The sequence below is a fragment of the Lucilia cuprina genome, chromosome 3 (assembly GCF_022045245.1).
Source record: "Lucilia cuprina isolate Lc7/37 chromosome 3, ASM2204524v1, whole genome shotgun sequence".
Lineage (NCBI taxonomy): Eukaryota > Metazoa > Arthropoda > Insecta > Diptera > Calliphoridae > Lucilia > Lucilia cuprina.
This window is the reverse complement of record NC_060951.1, coordinates 40708450-40731155: the sequence shown is the minus strand read 5'-3', so window position 1 is coordinate 40731155 and position 22706 is coordinate 40708450. Positions and strand designations below refer to the sequence as shown.

At 30.0% G+C, this 22706-nt stretch overlaps 5 protein-coding genes across 8 annotated transcripts; 1 reads left to right on the top strand and 4 right to left on the bottom strand.

The window, feature by feature from the left end:
* Positions 1-4: 4 nt before the first annotated feature.
* LOC111684499 (thymidylate synthase) lies at positions 5-1236 on the bottom strand. The gene is made up of 2 exons (XM_023446684.2): positions 954-1236; positions 5-892 (listed from the first exon to the last, which is right to left on the bottom strand). Exons 1-2 carry the CDS (start codon positions 1096-1098, stop codon positions 81-83), a joined length of 957 nt encoding a protein of 318 aa, XP_023302452.2. The 5' UTR covers positions 1099-1236; the 3' UTR covers positions 5-80.
* Positions 1237-1874: 638 nt separating this feature from the next.
* Positions 1875-3163, top strand: LOC111684521 (BLOC-1-related complex subunit 5). Its single transcript, XM_023446707.2, has one exon. It carries the CDS (start codon positions 2002-2004, stop codon positions 3016-3018), a length of 1017 nt encoding a protein of 338 aa, XP_023302475.2. The 5' UTR covers positions 1875-2001; the 3' UTR covers positions 3019-3163.
* Positions 3164-3562: 399 nt separating this feature from the next.
* On the bottom strand, positions 3563-4885 carry LOC111684520 (AH receptor-interacting protein). Its single transcript, XM_023446706.2, has 4 exons — positions 4685-4885; positions 4439-4612; positions 4022-4371; positions 3563-3956 (listed from the first exon to the last, which is right to left on the bottom strand). Exons 1-4 carry the CDS (start codon positions 4769-4771, stop codon positions 3614-3616), a joined length of 954 nt encoding a protein of 317 aa, XP_023302474.1. The 5' UTR covers positions 4772-4885; the 3' UTR covers positions 3563-3613.
* A 1350-nt stretch (positions 4886-6235) lies between these two features.
* On the bottom strand, positions 6236-18610 carry LOC111684497 (SH3 domain-binding protein 5). 4 transcript variants are annotated; one of them, XM_046946547.1, is made up of 8 exons: positions 17690-18609; positions 14262-14324; positions 13915-14043; positions 12493-12646; positions 12200-12335; positions 10139-10204; positions 9045-10039; positions 6236-6845 (listed from the first exon to the last, which is right to left on the bottom strand). In XM_046946547.1, the coding sequence occupies exons 1-8, from the start codon at positions 17732-17734 to the stop codon at positions 6781-6783; spliced, it is 1653 nt and encodes a 550-aa protein (XP_046802503.1). In that variant the 5' UTR covers positions 17735-18609; the 3' UTR covers positions 6236-6780. The 4 variants fall into 4 exon arrangements, with proteins under 4 accessions (XP_046802503.1, XP_023302447.2, XP_023302448.2 ...); XM_023446679.2 differs by having other exon boundaries at positions 6247-6845; positions 8891-10039; positions 17690-18607; XM_023446680.2 differs by lacking the exon at positions 10139-10204 and having other exon boundaries at positions 6249-6845; positions 8891-10039; positions 17690-18607.
* A 1577-nt stretch (positions 18611-20187) lies between these two features.
* Positions 20188-21008, bottom strand: LOC111684514 (C-type lectin 37Db-like). Its single transcript, XM_023446699.2, has 2 exons — positions 20845-21008; positions 20188-20766 (listed from the first exon to the last, which is right to left on the bottom strand). Exons 1-2 carry the CDS (start codon positions 20954-20956, stop codon positions 20306-20308), a joined length of 573 nt encoding a protein of 190 aa, XP_023302467.1. The 5' UTR covers positions 20957-21008; the 3' UTR covers positions 20188-20305.
* Positions 21009-22706: the final 1698 nt, after the last annotated feature.

The following is a 22706-nucleotide window of genomic DNA, read 5'->3' as shown; positions in this document are numbered from 1 at the left end:
CAAATTTAAAAATAATACTTATATATTTTTCTTTTAAAAAAAGTTAAGATTCAATAAAATATTGTTTACTTTAAACCCACTCAAACAGCCATTTCCATTTCTATTTTTGGATAAGGTTTATAGCCGACAATTTCAAAATCTTCAAATTTGAAATCCTCTATATCCTTAACTTCACGTTTTATGAGCAATTTAGGGAAAGGACGAGGTTTACGTTTCAGTTGTTCCTTCAATGGTTCAATATGATTCTTATAAACATGAGTATCACCAGTGGTATGAATAAAATCTCCTGGTTTCAAACCGGTAATATGAGCAATCATATATGTTAGTAAAGCATATGAAGCTATATTAAATGGTACACCCAGACCCATGTCAGCACTGCGTTGATACAACTGGCATGACAGTTCACCATTTGCCACATAGAATTGTGCCAAACAATGACAGGGCGGCAAAGCCATTTGTGGTATATCGAGAGGATTCCAGGCTGACATAATAATACGTCGATCATTGGGATTAGTACGTATTGTATTGATGACCTCCTTCAGCTGATCCACACCCTCATTGGAGTAATCATCGTGGCAAGTGCGATATTTGGCACCAAAATGACGCCATTGAAAACCATACACCGGACCCAAATCACCCTCTTCGCGTTCGGTAAAACCTAGTTTATCCAAGAATTTACGATCACTATTACCATCCCAAATGTGTATGTTCTTCTCTTGCAATATTTTGGCATCAGTGCAACCATGTACAAACCACAATAGTTCTTCGGCCACCGCACGCCAAAATACACGTTTTGTGGTTAACAATGGAAATGAGTTGCGCATATCGAAACGCATTTGAGCACCAAAAATGGATACAGTGCCCACTCCAGTGCGATCACCACGATCAACACCTTGAGGAAATCAATTAAAAATTAAGAAAATATACAGTATTTCCTGAAACTCAATACAAACCTTTTTCAATAATTTGAGCTATCAAATCCAAATACTGTTGTTCGCCTTTATTTTCATCCTCCTCCTTAATATCATGATTTTCATTTGCTACATCTTTTACATTTCCATTTAACTTTAATGACGTGTTTTCTGTAACTTGAGACATGTTTAATTTTGGGTGTTCTTTTCTTTTAGATAATGTACTTTACAATTTGCTTCGCGAATTGCAAAAATGCTTATTTTGCAAATTACTTTTCCCGCCAAATTTTGTAAACTTGATGACTGATCTATGAATGAATTTAATGTGTAATTGTCAAACTTTTAAAAATATTGAACGGTTGTATTAAAGCGTATTTTGTATTATTATGGTCGCAGTTGCTTTTATATGGAATAAAGTTGAAAGCAAATATAACAAATAAGAGGGAACTCCTTTACTACTCTAAATGGATCTAATATTTTTTATAAACTTGTCTAGTCGAGTTGTGATTTTGGCTATGACTTGTAATTGAATAAAAAATAACATCTGAATAATAGCTTAATAGAATTTAAAAGTTTGAATAAATATCACGGAGAGTATTTAATAAAGTTAATCTGTTTAGAAACCCTAGTATATATCACAGATAGATATATCAGATAGTCTATAAAATCTATGTTGTATTATCGGACACAATAATATTTAAAGTTACCACACTTTCTTACAATAAAATAAAAATAAATTTTAATTGGCATCCTTGTAAAATATCAATTCCAAGCGTTTCTTTAACAGAAAATCATTATTTTTGTTTTGATTACGTTATTCGTTCTAAAAATTGCACTTGAAAATATTAGCAACAAAAAAAAACTGGTGCAAATTCTTTCTTGTTTTTATTTAAATTAAAAAATATACATAAAAACAAAATATAATTTTAATATAAAAAAGTGATAAATTTTGTTTACAAAATATGATGTAAAAAAGGAATACAGAAAAATAAACTAATAGAAAAGAAAAACCAAAAATCTCGTCTACAAACAAAAGCTAACGAAAAAAATCGATAAGAAATTAATATTGAGAAAATAAAACTAGAGAAAAATGGGTGCTGAACATTCCCAACAAAGAGCCGAGGCTGATGGACGAGAAATATTTGATTCTAACCTTGGTCTACAAGGCAATCAAATAAATTCCGCAAGCTCTAGCCATAGGACTGCTGCTACAGCTACGGGAGCCATAAAAAAACGTACTATGCTTAGGCAGTCAACTGCTCCTAACAGTAGTACAACTACAACAACAAATAAATTAAAACACAGCAATGATCCAATGCCGTCGCCCACTACTTCAGAAATGAGTAGACCTTCATCTCCTCCCTTGAGTGTATGTTCGGATTTGCCTTATGTTTCCTATACCACTGATCGACCCATAGGTGACTCTCCCAAAATAAGAGGTAAATCGGCGAATAGTTTAACTGGTTCATCAACACAGCGTAATTCTCTAGTCTTAAGGCGTCCTCAGACAGCAGTAAAACCAAAAAGACCCCAATCTACAGTGGGTAGTCATAGTATAGTCATAGTAAAACCAGGCATTAAAGATGCAAACGAGGAAATAGAAAGTGAATTGCAACAATTACAAAGTATACCACAATTTTTACCCGTTCTAAGGGATTCCGTCTATTCGGCCACGTTTACCAAAGACGCTGAATGTTTGGAACGTTTACAGATACAGCCACATTTGTTAAATATTTGCAATCGCATGCAAACACATTTAAATATGTGTGCTACACAAGTGGCCCAGGAACAATCACACCTAGTGGAACGCACCAAGGTCGTAAGCAATTCTATAACAACACTATTTGCTTCATTTGTTGATATGCAAAAGTCATATGCTGCCTATGCGGAGCAATTTAATAAAGTGCGCTTGATATCCCAGCAACTAAGTCGTTGCAATTCTCTATTAAACGATAATTTAGCCAGTCTCGAGGCAATTAATAATTTTCTAGATGTCGAAGATCGTTTGGAGCCATTTGTTTGGCGTACTGATGATAATAAATTGCGCGGTGAAGCTGAAGGTGCAGCAGCAGCTGCTGCTGGTTCAATACGTTTAAAAAGATTGTAGTTGAAGAGAATAGATTCACATTAAATTTGTAATTTAAGTTTTTAGTAATTTTAAGTTTTTGTAAATTATTGTTTAAATTATTATTTAGTTAAAAATCTTCCACCACTCTCTCTAAATTAATTGTTAAAAACAAAATAATACAAATATAAACTATACTTTAACAAACTAAATAAATTAGTTTTGGGAATACGTATTTGATTTTTTTAAACAAATTTTGGAACATTTTCTATAAAAAGTTTTTTTTTTCAATTTTCTACAAAAAGGCAATACACGTAGGAGAATTTTTTGAAAATTTTCTATAACAGAATTTCTTGACAAGTTTTTTTAAAAATAATCTAAAAACAGAAATGCTTCAAAATTTTTATTAAAAAATAAAAAATTTTGAAAACTTTCTGTAGAAAGTAGATTTTTTTAAATTTTGTATAAAATATAAAGAATTTGATTTATATTGTACGATTAATCTTATATTTTATTATAAAATCTATAATTTTTACTTTATTTTGTTATAAGATTATAATGCAAGTTATTACATTGGACTAGTCACAACAACTAAAAATACACATTTAACGTCTAGTCTAAAAATACCATTTAGTCACTAAAAAAGTGCTTGTAAACGCTTTTTATCCTCCAAATCGCGTTCATGTTGTATCCTGTCGATGGCTTTTAATTCCTTGTGTACTGTTGCTTGTAGCGAAGAATCTAACTGTGCAGCTCTTAGGAAATCATCACGAGCTTCTTGAGGATTCCAAGCACCAACGTGAGCTTTGGCTCTACGAAATAATGCCTTAACATTATCGGAATCTAATTGTAAAACATCGTTGCAATGTTCGATGACGGCATAATAGTCTTGTGCCAATAGACGACACTGAGCATAGTTTAGTAAAACAGGAACTTTAAGTTTAGCCAAATCGTTCCACTCTACATCATGGGGTTTTTCTCTGAAAAAAAATTGTTAGATTTTGTAGAGTAGAAAAAGTTGATTTTATTTAAATATTTAACTTACTTCAACATTAATTGTTCTAATAAACCCACTGCGGTACGATAACATTCTTCTGCTTGGCTAAATTGCTTTTGTTTGTAGAATTCATTACCTTCATCTTTAAGTTTAAGTGAGGTTTTTAGCTTTTCTTCATCGCTCATTTGCCATGTATCCTTTTTATAGTCTTCAGGTTTTTCTATACTAAATAAATCTATAATAAATTCCAAATCACAAGGACTTGATAGTAAATCATCTAGATCTTTATAACCCAATCCTTCATTTTGTAAAGTCATGCCACAGCAATGACGGCGCTCTTCAACTTTTTTGCCTACATCTCTTAAAGTTTTGGCAATAAAAGGATATTGGGAAACTAACTGAAATGATTATTTCAATTATTAAATTATCTTTCAAAATTTTCTTGTCAACACTTATTAACGCTACCTTTTTGTTCACCGTAAACTTGGCTACCTCATTTAAGGCCATTTTTTGTACTATAACTTCCCATACTTCTAATTTGAACTTTTTGCCCAGTACCAATTCCATAGGACGGCCCAACTTGCGGCTATCATCCAATACTGTGCCATCTAACTTCCTGGTTTGAAAATGAAATTTGACCTTAAGCATATAATAAAAAGTCCTTGAATTATTGATTTTTTTTCATATCGCATATCTAAAACTTCCACTTACCCTAGTACCTTCTTTAAGTGGCATATACTCTTTGCCAGGAGATATAATTTTCTTTTGTATCAAAGCATTTTCTATGTTTGTATCCATATTAATCGATAAATTATTTAAAATAACTTAAATATTTTTAACAAAACAGAAAAATAAAATATTCTCTAGGATTTTGCACTTTACCCAATAAAAAACTTTAATCAAACAGCTGTTTAATTTTTCTGTTTACTATGCAAATATAAACAATCCCGAAGTTAGCTGCAGTTGCAGTGTGTACAAATTGAAAAAGAAACAAAAGAACAGAGAAATTATAACGGTATATGAAATTAGTTGAATGTGTGGCGTCGGTTTGTTAAATTGTTTTTTTCGTGTGCTTAAGAAATTGTGTTTTAAAGTGTTTATGTTTAAAAAATAGTAAAGTTTTTGTTAAATAATTTAAATATTAGTGTTAAATGAACAAAAAGTAAGTAAAAGTTTGTATTGAATGTTATGTTAATGATGGAAATAAAGTACTTGTTGAATAATTTTCTGTTCATTGAAAAAATAAGTAGATGCTGTTAGTGTTGCCAGATTTTATTATTTTTTAAATGTTGCCAAATTGTTTTACACAAAGAAAATCGTCAGAATATGTAACCGTAATAAGATTTTTAAGTCGTTACTTTTGTGTTGTATAAAAAATTAAATATTTATTAAAAATGTATTTATTTATTGAAAATATAATTATTTAGTATTAGTTGTTGTTGTAATGGTTCAACTTTGCTCGATAGTTCTTTCCTTGGGAATAAATTTCAAATGATACAACTGTCGCTGAGATGCCAATCTTTGGCCATGTAAGACTCAGGTAGTTCCGTTTCGAAGATTCAATTGTCCAATGCCTCACGCTTTTAATATTAAAATAATAATAAGTTTGATGTTAAAACCTTGAATACATTTTGTATATAATCTAGCTTTTTCACTCAATTGTAGAGAATAGTTGTTGTTGTAACAGTTCGACTGTGTTCGATAGTTTTTTCCTGGGGGAAAAAACTTTCGATTGATACAGATGTCGCTGGGTTGACAATCTTTGGCCGAGTACGACTCGGATCGTTCCGGAGCGTCGATCCTATTGTCGTAAGAATGTAGAGAATAGTAAAATTCAGTAGTTACTTGTTTTTAGGGTTTAGCCACTTAAATAAGCATTTAATGAAGAAAATATACAAAATCTGTAACCACTTATATTTTTTTATCAAAACCCGTTTTTAAACCTAAAATCAAAGTTTACTTACTCACTAGTCAATAACATTAAAAATTTCGATTCATCTTTAATTTTTTTTAATAATTGAATAATATAATTTATTTTCATTTTTTATTTTGGTTTCCAGCTACATTATATAATATCTTAAGAAAAAACTTTTAATATTCTTGTTGTTCTCAATAAAATGTTTAAATTTCACTAACAAACTCCATCAAATTTAATATTTATTATTTAATTTGTTTATTTTGTATTATAATTACATATTTTATATAGAATATAATTTATGTAATTTAAGTCACAATTAACCATATGTTTTTCGTTTTTAAAAATTTTATCAATTAGCCTTTAATCATTTCGCTTAAGAATTTTTTTAATATCTTTATAATTACTACAAAACAAATCTACAGAAACAAATAGGAAAGTCAATAAAAAATATCTAAATTATAATTCAAATGGTTAAGTTAATTAAAATCATTTAAAAATACCTTATTATTATCACAAAATTTTTGTTTTTTATAGTTTTTTTCCAGTTAATTACAAAAGAATAGAACTTTTAGAGAAAAAAGTTTCTTTTAAGAAAATGTTAAAATTGAATAGAGTTCAGAATTTATATTTGTCAATATGTTAGATTACTATATTATTTAATAAAGTAATTTATCAATATTCTGATATGTGTTCTTATAATTTAATTTTAAAAAATAAACCAAAAAATTAAATTTAAGAATAAATATTCAATTTAAACATAATTTACTAGGGGTTTTTGTTGTTGTTGTAAGATGTATTTAAACTAAAAGCGTTGGCAAACCAAATTTATTACTAATTGGCTGTTGTAGAGGTGATTTAAGCTCTTCCACAATAATTGTGCCGTTTTCATCTACTGTATGATTAAGTAAGAGATTTTCCACCTGTTCATCCGATAATAGTTCTTTTGGTTCAGATCTAAATGGAAAAAAATTAAACAGAAACAAATAATTAAATTATTTTAGTGTTGTTGTTTTTTTGTATATTTAATATTTTAAATCAGTTTTGATTTCTTAACAGGATTTTTAATCTTAAGACATTTATTGCCTGTAGGTACATACGAATATAATGACACCAGATATAATACCAAAACATAGATATCATGTTTTCATTCAGTTAAAAAAATATTTTCTGAAGTAGTTCCATGATTTTAATAAAGGGCAAGATCATCTAAATAGTTGCTTAATACTTAGTTTCATTTGTGATCCTCGAGAAGTATTAATGCTGAAATATATCCGATTTGATGCCATACTCCGCTAAATGAATTTATTTCTAAAATGTCATTATAGATCCGATGTCTAAAAAAACACTTCAGATTTTTAAACGATAGTCTTGGAACTAGTAGTGTCGACACTACTTCGGGAACCCGTTCCATAGAATAATGTGGTAGTTCTTAAATACTTCTAAATAGATTTCAAGCAACTAGTTCTTTCAAACTAGTTAAACATTGCTACTACACTAGTTCAGTGAAACGCATACTAGTTCCGAAACAACTTCTTGGAATCAATTAAAAAAAAATTTAAAAAAATTAAAATTGTATAAACTTATTTTTATCGAAATAGAAAACGCATTCAAATGTATATTTTTGCATTCAACTGAACTACAAGCTATTAAAGAGAATGGTACCGAGAGAAGGGAAAGTTAGCTGCTTTGTAACGTACTTATATCCTTACAAAAAATATTTAAAAGATTAGAGGTGCGGAAGAATTATATTAAATTTTACGTAAGATACGTATATGTGTGTAAGTTTTGTAAATAACATTGGTACAAGAAAAAAAATCCTTAACAGTTTCTCAAAATTGATCCTAATCTTAATAATTTCAAACAAAAACGCTAAAAAAGAAATTTTTGTTTATACGTTCTTCCATGCGACTAGTTCCGAGGTTGACAAATTCAAACAAAAATCATTCATTAAAGAACTAGTTCCAGAAGCGTTCCAAAGAACGTCGAGCGTCGACTCCATAACGCTTCCTTAAAACCAGTTCCGAAGGTATCAATTTCGAACAAAAATCATTGGTCTCAATGCCAAACTAGAACGAGTTCAGGCTAAAATCATGTTTTCTAGAATTAATTGTAGAACTAATATAATTTTTCCTGTGAAGCGGTGTTGTACAGTGTTTTTGTTTCAAAAAATTGTATTTGAAAAATGTTTATGACATACAACGCTACAACGATACGACATCGATTGTGAATTGGACAATTATGTTCCATATTTAAAACTTTTACTATAATTCTAAATTTTTTTAAAACATCGAAAATTGGTATATAACAATTAAATATTAACAACTATAGTTAATTACATAATAATTTTAAACAAATTTTAACAAATATTTTTTTTGTTAATTTTAAAGATTAAAAATCATGCAAAAATCAAGAGAAAAATACATAGAGACATCGTAAAGTAATTAAAGACTTATAGAGATAGAAAAAATGTATTAAAAATATATATAAAAATAGAGAAATATAATTTAAAAATCCGTTAAGAACAAGACTGATTTAAAATATTATTTGGTTAATAAAAAAACATTAAAAATATTTATGAAAACATTTAAAAAAAAAGAAGAAAACGAAACAATTAAAAATGTAACTACAGCAGCCAATTGGAAGTACTTGCCTTTGTAAAAAGAAGTACATTCATAAAGAGAGAATTAAAAATTTAGTTTGTTATAGTTTTTGATCTTAAAAAAATATAGGTGGTGTTAGTGTGTATATAGAATAATTTGCAAAAAAGATTTTGTTTGTTTTATTTGATATTTTGTTTTTGTAAATTTTGTTCTTGAAATGTTTATTTTAATTTTGTAAAGTGATTTTGTAAAGCGCCAAATAATCCAGTCTTTTTGTGCAAAGCTCTACTATGGTTATTGTTATTATTATTATTGTTATTAATACTAGAGTTTGTGAGAGTGCTTTTTTGATTTTTATTATTTGTATAGTCATGCGTTGTTGTTGATGGGTCTACTGACCTTGAGAAAAATAGGAAATCACTAGCCGATGATGTTGAAGATGTGGACGTATTGGCACCACCAACGCCACCACCACTACTACTACCCATTACACTACCACCAATGGCTACATTTGTGGAGCCATTACTACATTCACTATTCATTTCCGACTCACTATTGCGACGTTCTAAGCTGCGTCCGACTTTTTGAAAGCCAAACGAAAATACGTCTTTAACTTTATCACTGGCATCGATTAGGAGATCTAGAGACTGGCGTCGACCACCGACTTTTAAGCTATTGGAGCGTGAAAGCCATTGAGCCAAAGATTGCTTTTTACCCAGTTGTTCTTCTTGGAATATAGTAGTACAGGTAACTTTACGTTTGGGCTCGTCCGACGAAGACGATGATGAGTGGTGGGATTGAGCATCTTCGGCTTGACCATCTGCATGATCGTGCAGTAAACTCTGGTTTGAGTAACTCGAGCTAGTACTCTCTGAATGTGACAAACGTATTTCGGTCCACTGTTCTATATCATTATCATCACTTTCTCCTATACCACTTCTACCACCACCGCCACCACCACTTCCACTACCACCTTTACCCGTACTAGAACTATTATCGTTTGTTAGATTTTGTCCACTACCCGCAGTTGATTTAATCTCATATGGCCCATGCATTTGGGCCTGGGCAAAGAGATTATCACTTGTATTGCTAGTACTTGCCGATTTATGCATACCGCTGGCTATTTTTTGAGGAAATGTTAAGACTGCATCAAAGTCATGCAGCAGATGTGGACATTCATGTTCATCCGGATGTCGTTGTCGTACCGGACTAGAGTTTGTGGACAATTTATCGGGCATCTCAAGGTATTCATCAGATGTATCAATATCACACGGAAATTGTGTATAACTAGTACCACTTCCCATAGGTGAGGAATAATTTGAAGAGGCATTATCCACCTCTACTTGTTTCAACATTGTTTCGTAATTCAGTAGATTTGCTTGTTTCTGTTGTCGTTGACGGTGTATTTCTTCGGAAATTTGTTCTAGATTTTTTAAAGCTTCATTATAAGTCATTTTGGCCTCAGCTACTCTATTCTCTAGACTATTGATTTTTTCCTTTTGTGCTTTTAATATACCATTATAATTGGCTCGGGTTTCGTAATAAGGTCTGTAATATAATGTTTAATTTGTTTCATTAAATGTTTAACGGATTTGTGAATGTTTATTTAGAAATTTAAACAAAAACTGATTTCAACATTTTACTTACAAATTATTTAAATCATGTTGATAAGCCAATAAATTAATAAAAAGTAAATTTCGTCTAATATTAAAACTAAAAAAAAATAAACGAAAAAAATAAAAGAAATTTAAAAATAAAATTTAAAATAAACACAAATCATTAAATTTAATAAACTTATTAATAAACAATATTTATTCAAATGATGTAATATGAAAGAAATTATTTACTTATAATCCAAAAAAGGTTGTACATTAAATGTAATTTGTAATTTTCATAAAACTGGTTTTACACTCATGAGAAATATCAATTTTAAAATGGTACTAAATTCAATCCAAAAAAGTATTTTAACTTTAGTGGGAGGGTATATTGGGTTTGTGCTGATGTTTGTAACGCACCATTATATTGGTCTTATACCCACCTTAAAGTATACCAATCGGCTAATAATCATTTTCTGAGTCAATTTAGTTATATCCATCAGTCTGTCCGTCCATGTAAATCTTGTAATCAAACTACACGTCGCAATTTTATTCTATTGTTCCAGGGACGAATCCTATCGAAAATGGTTATGATCGGTCCATTATTTTACCAGACCCCCATACAACTGTACCCCCGAATAGGCCTTCTAAACCTTGTAATCAAACTACAGGTTGCAATTTTGGAGATAATATAATGAAATTTGGCACATGAGAACAGAGAATTTAGACTTCAAACTATCGTTCATACTATCGAAATATTATGTTTGATTATAGTCCATTCAGTTTAGTATAGAGACATGACTATACCCCTGTCTATTTAAGGTGATATTTAGTCTATTATATAGACTTTATTATATTGAATATAGACTTCTTTATATTGCAGACTATAGGATTCAAAAATAGAGATCAGAATATTTAGTCTATAAACTTTAGTTCATACTTTCGAAATATTATGTTTGTCTATAGTCCATAATGTTTAGTATAGAGACATGACTATGCCCCTGACTATATACTTGTCTATAGACTATATTATAGACTTTTAGTCCAGGCTATAACATTGAATATAGTCGGCACTATATACGTGTCTATAGTCTAGACTATAGTTTTAAGTATTGTCCAGATTATAGTATTGACTATCGTTAAGATTATATTCTGGCTTTACTGTAGTCCAGACCATATACAATGCTATAGAATTGGTTATATTCAAGTTTGCAGACTTAACAACAGTTCCTATTATAGACTTGAACTGACTATAGTCGAGAATATAAACGAACGTATACTCCATGCTAGTTTTGGCTATAGTTCATACCATAGATAATGGTTTAAACTAGACTAAATTATCTTAACTATAGTCCAGCCTATAGATACGACTATAAACAGACTAAAGACAAGACGTCAAACTTGATTGTAGTCCAAACTATAGGTTGAAATATAGCCCAGAATATAGACTTGTTATAGTCCAGACTATTGATTTGATTATGGTCCAGACTTGATACTAGATACGACTATAAACAGACTATAGACTTAACAATAGACTAGACTATAGACTTGGTTATAGCCCAGACTATAGGCTTAATTATAGTCCAGACTTGTTTATAGTCCAGACTATAGACTTGTTTATAGTCCAGACATTAGTGCAGTCTATTATCAAGTCTATAGTATGTTTATAGTCCATAGCATAGGATTAGTTATAGACGAGTATATATAATTGATTATAGTCCAGTCTAGAAACTAAACTATAGCCTAGGCCATATACTAGAATGTATTCGGACTATAGGCTATAGTTTAGACTTCAGAGTAGACTGCAGTCTTTAATATTGAGTAGTTTGTAGTCTCAATTAAGGAGTAGACTGTAATCCAGATTATGGATTCATTTATAGTTCAGACATTACATTAGTGCAGATTAAACAATCTTGATAAAAGTCCAAACTATAGGCTTACTAGAGTTATGAACTAAATAAGTAGATTTTGTTGTAAACATAAGTAACAAAAATGATTTAATGAATATTTTACCCGTAGACAAGATAAATAAAAAAATCTATTTAAAAAATAATTTGATTTGTTGTCGCTTGTACCTTCTTATGACACGTTCCATACATAATAAAGTATTTACCTTGATGCTTTAATAGCTTGTCGTAATTGTCCCTGTAATTTACCCACTCGATTATTAGCTACTTCTAGCTTCAATTGACACATTTTCAAAGAATTACGAGCATCAGTAACCTCTAATTGTGATTGATTTACTTTGCCTTAAAGAAACAAGAAAACCTATATAAATAAAACATGCCATCGACTCAAAATAAGTAGAAAGAATGTCATTAAAATCATTGGAAAATATTAAAAAAAACCATAACAGTTGTTTGTACGTATTTAATAAAAAAATCATAAAGTGTGTATAACACCTACTGGCTGCATGACTTAACATCTCCTGACAGGCTGTATCCAAGGTAGACTTTTCACCCAAACCCTGTTCGGCCAGATAAACCATTTCTTTGGCAGCTGCGTGTATGGATTTTGCCTTCTCATAATTAGATGCTGCCTGTTGGGTCTCTTTGGCAAGCTAAAAATATATTAAATCGTATATATATAATAATATAGTACATGGTAGATGTTAATATTCCTGTTTGTTTGCGGGTTGTTGTATTGGGTTGGGTTGAAAACATGAATATTAAATTTATTAATTAAATTTTATAAGTCTTGTGTTAATAAATAATGTTAATTATAGATGTAGAAAGGAAGGTTCAAAGGTAGATGTTAGAGATTACAGATTCGTTTAAAATATTGTGGAATTTTATAGCATTTTGTTATTTTTAAAGTTTTTAATAAAATTTTAGAACAGACTAGATTGTGGTTCAGGCTCAATATAAGTCTAGCTCAGACTTTAACTAATCTATATTTCAGATAATAGAATATAATATAGTTCAGGCTATAGACTACACTAAAGTCTACACTGAGACTAGATTAGTTTAAAGTCCTGTATATAGATTACATTATAGTGCCGACTATAGTCTAAACTGTAGCCCAGATTTTAAACTAGACTAAAGCCTAAGCTATGGGCCATACTATAGACTAGACTATTTATTGTCCAGACTAAAGTTAAAGTCTCGAGTATAAACTAGACTACAGCCCAGTCTATAGACTAGACTATAGTCCTGAACATATACTAGACTATAAACTAGACTATAGATTAGACTATAGACTAAACTATAGACTATATAGTCCTGAATATAGACTAGACTTAATTATAGTATATATTAGACTTGAGTTCATTTTATAGTTCAAGTTATAGATCAAAATGTTGACTAAACTATAGGCTATTGTTCAGATAATCGGCTAGACTACATTGTAGTCCATTGAATCCTTTAGTCTGGAATATAATCTAGACTGCAGACTAGACTACAGTCCAGACTAAAAACCCAATTCTATTCAGACTATACAGTCTACTATAGTTTAGACAATAGACTATATTGTAGTCCAGACTATTCTAGTCAACGTCGACGCTATCATACCAAACAGTAAATTAGAATATAGTCCAAACTTTAAACTATATAACGATAGTTCATACTGTTGCCCAGGATTTTTTTATCACATTTAAAACCTTCTTTATATCTTTTCCACAACAAAGATTCTTACCCAAAGGGAAATCTCGAAGATTTCCCTTTAATTAAACAAATTAACCTCACTACACCTCTTGGGATTACTTCCCATTTTTAGCACAACAAATATCTTCACATGTTATTTGTTAATATTTTCTTTTACATCTACAACCATTAGTTATTCAACATAACAACACCCACAATCTAAAACCCCACAAACAATTTCACTCACCTGTGCCGCATATATACGAGATTCATAATAGGGTTTTGCTGCCTCAATTGAATTTCCTAATTTGTGTGCAGACTGTTTTATCCTTACGACGCTTTCAGCTAAAATACGTTTGAATTCACATTTCGCTTCCTGTATGTTGTTTTTTTTTGTGTGTGTGCCAATTTGTTAGTTAGAGCGTAAGATGTTTTTTACGGTTATAGGATGATAGAAAATTAAATTGTTTTAATTTAAATGTTTTTCTTTTGTTATTACAAAATACATTCACATATAATTTAATTTAATTGTAATGCATTTTCAAGAGTGGGAAGACAACAAATATAAAGAAATAAACAAAAATCAATACTTACATCAAGTTCTACTTCATATTTGTTGATATTGTCCGTTGCTGTATTGAGTTTTTCTAGTTCAACCTAAAATGAATGAAAAAATGGCAAACTATAGGATAAAGTAATTAAAAATTTTATTGAAACGATATAGTCGTTTCGATTTTTTATTGTTTTGAAAATAATTGAAAAAGTAATGTGAAAATAATAAATATTGAAACTGAAGGAAAGGTCATAGGTTAAGTTTAATATTTTTTCTTTATTTAAGGATATTTTTATCTTTAGAATTACTTTATTAATTTACTATGTTTTATTAAGCAGATATAAATAGTGGCAAGAAATTTTAATAACTTTTTAAGAATAGTGTGGCGATTGATGATAATTTTGGGCTTTGTCCAAATATTAACAGAAAATAACCTTTATTAAAACGGTTTAGTAGAACGATATAGGCGATTGTAACTATGTAGATTATAGTTAAAATTATCTGAACATTTTGGATGTATATATACAGATAACAGATACTAAATGTTTAGACCAAAAAGCAATCTAACAAATAAGCCAAATAGAACGCACCTTGGTATGTCTGGTATGAACATGGTAAACCCTGAACATATTCTGACAAGGAAGGAAAAGTCGTACATATTCCGAAATATAGATATCATCGTATATTAGTTCTTAACTAACATTCTCATTCCGCAAGTTTGGGTTTAAGACACAGCCAATACATGCATCCCGTGGGTACCTCTCCACTTATTTATTTTCTTTTTTAATTTTTCCTCATTTTTATACTTTGTATGGAAAATTTTCGGTTTTGGTCGTGGATCCACGCCTAAGTGGGGGAAACTTTATATTCATCATATGATACAATCTTATAATTGAAAGAAGAGCTGCTAAGTTATATATTTGGATTAGAAGATTAAGTATATTTCAGACTTCTAAACTTTTCTACTATACCGACAATTAAGTAATAAATTGAATAAATAGACTAGGAGACATGCTATTTATTAAATTACCAGAAAAGTCGACAAACCTGTAACCCAAAAATAATTTTCTAAAGGATTAAGCTACGCTGAAACTGGCAGTTTCTTTTTTACATCTGGTGTTCGAGATATTCTATCCTAAAATTTCAAAATAAAAACCTTTTTGTAATATTTAAGACACCAGAACAGAGCGAAAAAATTATTTTAGGCTTTAGGTTAAAATATCTAGAAGAAGGAACAATATATAACAAGATAAATCGTAATTGTAAACTTGACAGATTAAACGGGGTCTTTTTAAACTATAATCTGTCTCGATATCTCGAATACTAGATGTAATGAAGAAATTTTGATGGCAGACAAAATTCAACTTGGAATATACAGATATTACCTAAACTTGAGATTTGGCTATACTGATTAAAACGATGAGCTTTCTAATGGGTAGTAATAAGTTCAAAACAATTATGTCCATTATTCAGCCAAGCGAAATATCTCTTGTTGTTTTTAAAGAAAAGCAAACCAGCAGTTCGGTCATACAGTCCCCAACTAGTTAGTTAACCTAACTCTTAGCGTTACCCCTAGCCACCGACTGTCCAGATGAGTAGTAACTAAGATGTGCTTGTCCTACGAAGACAACAAAAATCTTAAGTTTATTTCTAAAATGTCCACTTCTTGCTTTAAAAGGGGACACTAAAGAGATTCACCCTCGTTTACAAAGAGTATACCCGCAACGAAAAACAAATTAGAGCCAAACAGCTGGTAAGACATTAGTTGAAATAACTAATTAGAAAAACAAATTAGAGCCAAACAGCTGGTAAGACATTAGTGGAAATAACTGCCGTTGTAGGATGTATTGACTCATTGTTGAACTGCTGTAAATACTTAAGCTATAAACGCCTATAAGTAAATTGACTGACCGTGCCCCATTCTCGATAGAATAGATGAGACTATTTGCACTATAGGCGATACTATAGAAGAGTATATAGTCGAGACTATATACAAATTTTGTTTTATAAACCTTTGTTAAAATGTTATGAATAAGGCTGTATATCTATAATTGAGACTATGGAATAGTCTAATCATACGACTTTTATTCTCTTTTTTGTTGTACGGATGGAATTTCATTTTACTTTTTCATTAGACTTGTCATACGTAAAGTGTTATCGTCTGAAGGGCCCTTAAGCAATCAAAGTCTATAATTTACCATGTTACTATCTTTGAAAGAGAAAGGTGGTGAAATAGAAGGAGAGAAGAAATCTATATTTATTTTTGATTTAAACACCAATACATTCGGTTAAATATGATTAATTAACAAAATAGTTCTGCAAAGGGATATGATATTTCCCTGAAAGCATAAGAAGATAAAGAAAATTAAGACAGGACATTTCAAAGCTCTGTATTTATCATAAAAGGATCTTGATTCTTTTGACCCTAGTTAGATATTAGTGATGGCCTCTTTTAGAAAAATTTTGCTACACTTTGTACGATTAGATGCTTGTCAGAAGAATCACACAACACCAGTAGTGTGTCTGACATGCTCTTTCCTGACCAGGCTATCTAAACAATGTGTTACTAGTGAATTTAAAGAAATTTCTTAGATGTACCATGAGGTTCTCCCTGGCACCATAGAAAGTGAATATCAATATCCCAAATTGCCTAGAAGTGTTCTAGATAAATCACTAACTTTGCATATTAACTAGACTAACTTATGAACTTGTGTAGTAATTATTATCAGTTACACTATACTAGTGTAGAATAATAACGTATTATCATGAATTGAAATGAAAATAAAAGTTCGATATCATTTCAACTTTTAGCCAATAATATATTTGGGTTAGAGTAACAAAATAACAATGATTTTTTGGCACAGACGCCAACACATAAAACAAAATTATTGTAATCTAGAGAATAGACAAAAAATAACGAGATTTTTTTTACTGTATATTCAAGAAGAGTATAAAATACAATTATAAATAATGCTTATGTCATGGTGAAGGCAAAAAAAAAATCTTTATAATATTTTAATTTGTTTGTTAATACTTAGATATGAACATGTGTAAATATTAATGCTATGAATAATAATAAACATAAAACTATGAATTTGTCATAAACATGTTTAAAAGCGAAAATCCGAAGAAAATCAAAATTAAAAGAAAATTGATTTTCAAATGTGAGAAATAAGAATGGCAAAGAAAAACTGTCAGAAAATGTATACTAAATGATTATGAGGGTCATTGTTAGCCAAAATAAATAATAAAGCAAAAAATAAATAAAAACACACAAAAAAAAAACGACAAACAGCGATAAATGACAAATAATCCAAAATAATATCTATACTAAGGCGCTCTCTGATTATATCAGTGTATAAAACAATTAAAGAATAATGGGAAGGGGTTTGCTAAAATTAAACTGTTTTTATACCTATATTGGTCACAATGTTAAATGTTTACGGATTATCAGGTTTTTGTAACTCACCTGAACTCTGGGATCCACTGGAGTATTATTGCTTTCAGTTGACATATTGATGAATTTGTATGTATATTAATATTTTATTAAGATTTATTTTTTTTATTACATTTGTTTAAATTTTCTGTACAAAAAATATCACTTGGCAATACACATAATTACTGCCTTTAAGGAAAATTAGTAAGAAATGTGTCCCTTTTTTTGTTAAAGAAACCAACAACTTAGTTTAGGAAATTTTTAACAGACTTTTTGAGACAAATTTTCTTGCACTTTTCACCTTTTTTCTTTTATTTTATAATTTATTTTCTATTATTATTTTAATTTTACAAAATTTCATAACAATTTTTCTTTTCTTCCTTTTAGTAATAAAAATTTTATATTTTTCATTTAATGAAATTTTTCTTCCGTTACCTGCACGTAACGTTAACGCGTTTCGTATTTTCTCTACTTCTGTTTGAATGTGGAAAAATTCGTTTTTCTTCATTCAGTTGATAATAATTGTTACTTGCAGCACATATTTTCGATTTTTTATTTTCTGCTCTACTCTTCTTTTTTGTTGTTATTGTTTTTACTCGTAAAATAAAACACAGTTAAATTATCTTTTCGTCTTCACCCTGGTATACAGACCAAGTTTTATACCCAACACTTCTCCACTTCCTCCCCCAAAAGCACAAATATAACAACAATCCAATAGAGAAGAAGAAAATGTATCTTCTATTGTGGGTTTATTTGCAAAGAGTTTTAAACAGCAAACCACCGTGTTAGAGTGCCAACACCGTTACATACTTGTCATCGTTTTACCGTTGTTGTTTATTATTAACAACTACTTGTATTGTTGTTGTTGCTATTTTGTTTTCCCCAACATATACGTGATGCGTATTTTAACATCCCCCATACGCCTATTTTGAGTTCCAATTCAAACTGTTTTTATTTTTTCAATCATTTTCATATCGTTGTGGAGCTAATTGTATTAGATACAAAATCTACTCTCTTATTTAGTAAGTTTTTACTCTCAATTAGATTTTTATTCTCTGTTTTTGTTTAGAATTTGTTTTTAGTCTGACATTCGTATTTGTCATATTGACAAGTGGTTATTGTTTATTTTCTTTTATTGTGGCATTTATCAAATAGTTCCTCTGTTATGTTACTTCGTTTTCTTTTTTGGTAAAACAGTTTTGTGTTTAATCAATTGTATCTATAAGATACAACTATGCATTTTTCTTATACAGTACTTGGTTCTGTACAAACTGTTATTTTTTAAATTAGAGTAATTTATAGTCGAGACTACAGAACAGTCAATAGTCGAGACTATAAAACAGTCTATAGTCGAGACTATAGAACAGTCTATAGTCGAGACTATAGAACAGTCTATAGTCGAGACTATAGAACTGTCTATAATCGAGACTATAGAACTGTTTATAGTCGAGACTATAGAACTGTCTATAGTCGAGACTATAGAACTGTCAAAGGTCGAGACTATAGAACTGTCTATAGTCGAGACTATAGAACTGTCTATAGTCAAGACCATAGAACAGTCTATAGTCGAGACAATAGAACTGTCTATAGTTGAGGCTATAGAACAGTCTATAGTTGAGACTATAGAACTGTCTATAGTCGAAACTTTAGAACAGTCTATAGTCATAACTAAAGAACAGTCTATAGTCGAGACTATAGAACAGTCTATAGTCAAGACTAAAGAACAGTCTATAGTCGAGACTATAGAATAGTCTATATTTGAGACTATAGAGCAGTCTATAGTCGAGACTATAGAACAGTCTATAATCGAGACTATAGAACAGTCTATAGTCGAGACTATAGAACAGTCTATAGTCGAGACTATAGAACAGTCTATAGTCGAGACTATAGAACATTCTATAGTCGAGACTATAGAACAGTCTATAGTCGAGACTATAGAACAGTCTATAGTCGAGACTATAGAACAGTCTATAGTCGAGACTATAGAACAGTCTATAGTCGAGACTATAAAACAGTCTATAGTCGAGACTATGAAACAGTTTATAGTCGAGACTATAAAACAGTCTATAGACGAGACTATAAAACAGTATATACTTGAGACTATAGAAGACTCTAAACTTGAGACTATAGAACAGTTTATATTAGAAATTATAGAATAGTTTATTGTATAATCTATTGACTAAAAAGATGTGTCCTTTAAAACAGTGCCTTAATAGAAGCCTTCGTAAAATTTTATAATTTTATATGATTTTTTTTTTTTTTTAAATAAATTAAAATCATTCTCATGCATTAACATACATATCTTCATTTTAGAAGTAATGAAACTAGTTCTTTAACACAGAAATTTAAGCCTAAATTCTAGATTTTCTGGAAAAAAGATATGTAACATGCTTTTGAACTTTGTTGCAAGCGTTATATAACCCATTTTAATAAAAACAAACTTTTCATATATTATTTAAAAAACACGTTATTATGACATAGTTAATACCGTTAGCTATATTCAATATCTATTTACAAAAACGACTTTCAAGTTACTTCCATAATCTTCTTTATTGAAAATTAGTTATTACAGATTTTACATACAATTAAATACAATATGCTAATATGTATTAAAAAATGCATTTTTTAAAAAAAAAAAAAGAAAAAAAATTACCAAACCGTAAATGCAATAGTTTTAGGATTTTCAGCTTGACAAATATAATTACATTCCTTCTTACAATCCAAATCATTCATTGAATATTGTCCTTGATGAAACCATGAGTGAACACAATTCTCGTTACCAAAACTATTATCCGGATTACCTGGAGTAAAACGATCAAATGTCATGGGAAGACCAGTGCCAATTGAAAAGAATTTGCCTTCAGTACCAAGATCATTAGATGCCGTCCAATAATAGTTACCGGCATCATATTGCTGACGGCGTATGTGATCATTGACAACATCAAATTCTGCACTATTCTCATAGGTGACCAAATTGGCTTTCATGGTGCGACAAATATGGGCAGCATCATACCAATTAGCCTTGGAGCGAGTCTCAAAATAATAGTATTTAGAACCCAGGCGTACAAAAGGAGCAGCATCAACGTTAGCAAACCAATTGGGTGGTATGCCTGTAATATAGAAATATAAAATTTAATTAATTTGTTGAAATTTTCATCGTTTTAAGTAATTTATTAAATTATTCTTACCATCATAAGTGGTTGTTTGTAGACCAGGTACTGCTGCCTGACTTAAATATATTTTAACCATCATTATAATGAAAATAGTTTGTTGTAGTTTCTTCAAGTTTAAAGATGCCATCTTTAGTTTTACTTTCCAACTGCAGCTTTGTACACCAAGTGATAATTGTTAGCCTTTGCCTTGGTTATTTATAGAAGAATTTTCTTCCTCAACTAAAGCTAGTTCTTGTATCCTGTTTTTGTGTTTATTTTATTTTAGTCGAGTTGAGTCTTGTTTTTGTTCTTTCAAAACTGGATTATGTAAAATAGAACATCACATTCTTGTTACACTGAGAGAAAATAATTGACGAGTGTTTAGAAAAATTAAATATGTATTTATAAATCAGATCATTAACTTAATCTGTAAGGAATAATATTTATTTGAACGATTAGGAATCATATTAAAATTAATCCTCGAAAGTCGCTCAATGGATTAACATTGGTATTAATTATACATAGGTACAAAGGTACATACTTTCCGAACATAAATTATATTACCGGAGTAGATGAGTATCGGTCCTTTGAACATAGCCCTCATACATGATTGTATGAAGATATCGGCACAAAACTTGTCATGAATGTGTTTAAAGTTCATATAAATCACCCTGCAACTTTTTTTTCCGGATCGGTCCACAATTAGTCATAGCTCTCATATAAGGTCCACTTTCAAAAATTACTTAAGTGCCCATAGCTAATGAAATCAAGATATTGTAATAATATTCGACAAAAATTTGTTTTATATATCACTCTTAATAATATGATTGGTCATAGCTCCCAAATAAGGTCCACTTTAGAAAATCAATTAAAATTCCATAAATACTTATGTAATAAATATACTTATTTGAGTCTACCAAATTTTTTCTGGATTGGTCCAGAATTGGTCTTATCTATCGTACAAGATCCACTTTCGAAAATCGAATATTTTATTGATAAATAAAGATATCAGAATCAAATTTCGCATAAATATGTTATTATACAAGTATGAATGTATAGTACCGATCATATAATACCCTACACCAGTCAGTAGGTTGAAAATATGTATTATTTTTAAGTAATAAAGCATTTAATTTGTTGTTTAACTTTAATTCGGAACATTTTTACTTAATTTTGACAAAAAAGAGATTTTCTACAAGAGGGCTCATAGGAGAGTAGGGGTATATATAGGCCTATTCTATAAATTTTGGTAGAGAAATTTTCGTATACTTCAAAGTTATTTATATAGAATTTAATTGTGTTATTAGTGTTTATAAAGGAATTTTTACCTTCCAAGCTTATTCTGAAGGTGAGTTTGTAGGGGGGCTAGGGCCAAATGAGGCCGGATAATTATCGTTTTGTCAATTTTTGTTGACATAATAGAACATTTAACATAATTATGAGCCAAAAAGCCCTATTCAGGAGGTACGGTTGTATGGGGGCTATGGAAAATAGTAGGCCTATTTCAACCGATTTTCAATAGCGTTCGTACTAAATTTGATGAATCTTGACAATTGCGATCTGTAGCGTGTGCACATAGTTTATATGGACAAACAGACAGACGGACATAGGTAAATCGACTGACTCAGAAAGTAATTCTGATCTGATTGGTATACTTTAAGGTGGGTGTGTGACCAATACTTTTGGGTGTTATAGACATCAGCACAAACGCATAATATCTTCCCCACTGTAGTGGTGTAGGGTATAAAAAGAGATTTCGCAATAAAAATTTAAATAAATGTATTTTTATTAAAAAAACAAGTAAGAAAGTATAGTCGGGCATGGCCGACCATATGATACCCTACACCATGAGTATATTTTTACAATTTTTACTTTTATAAAATTTTTATTTTTTGTAA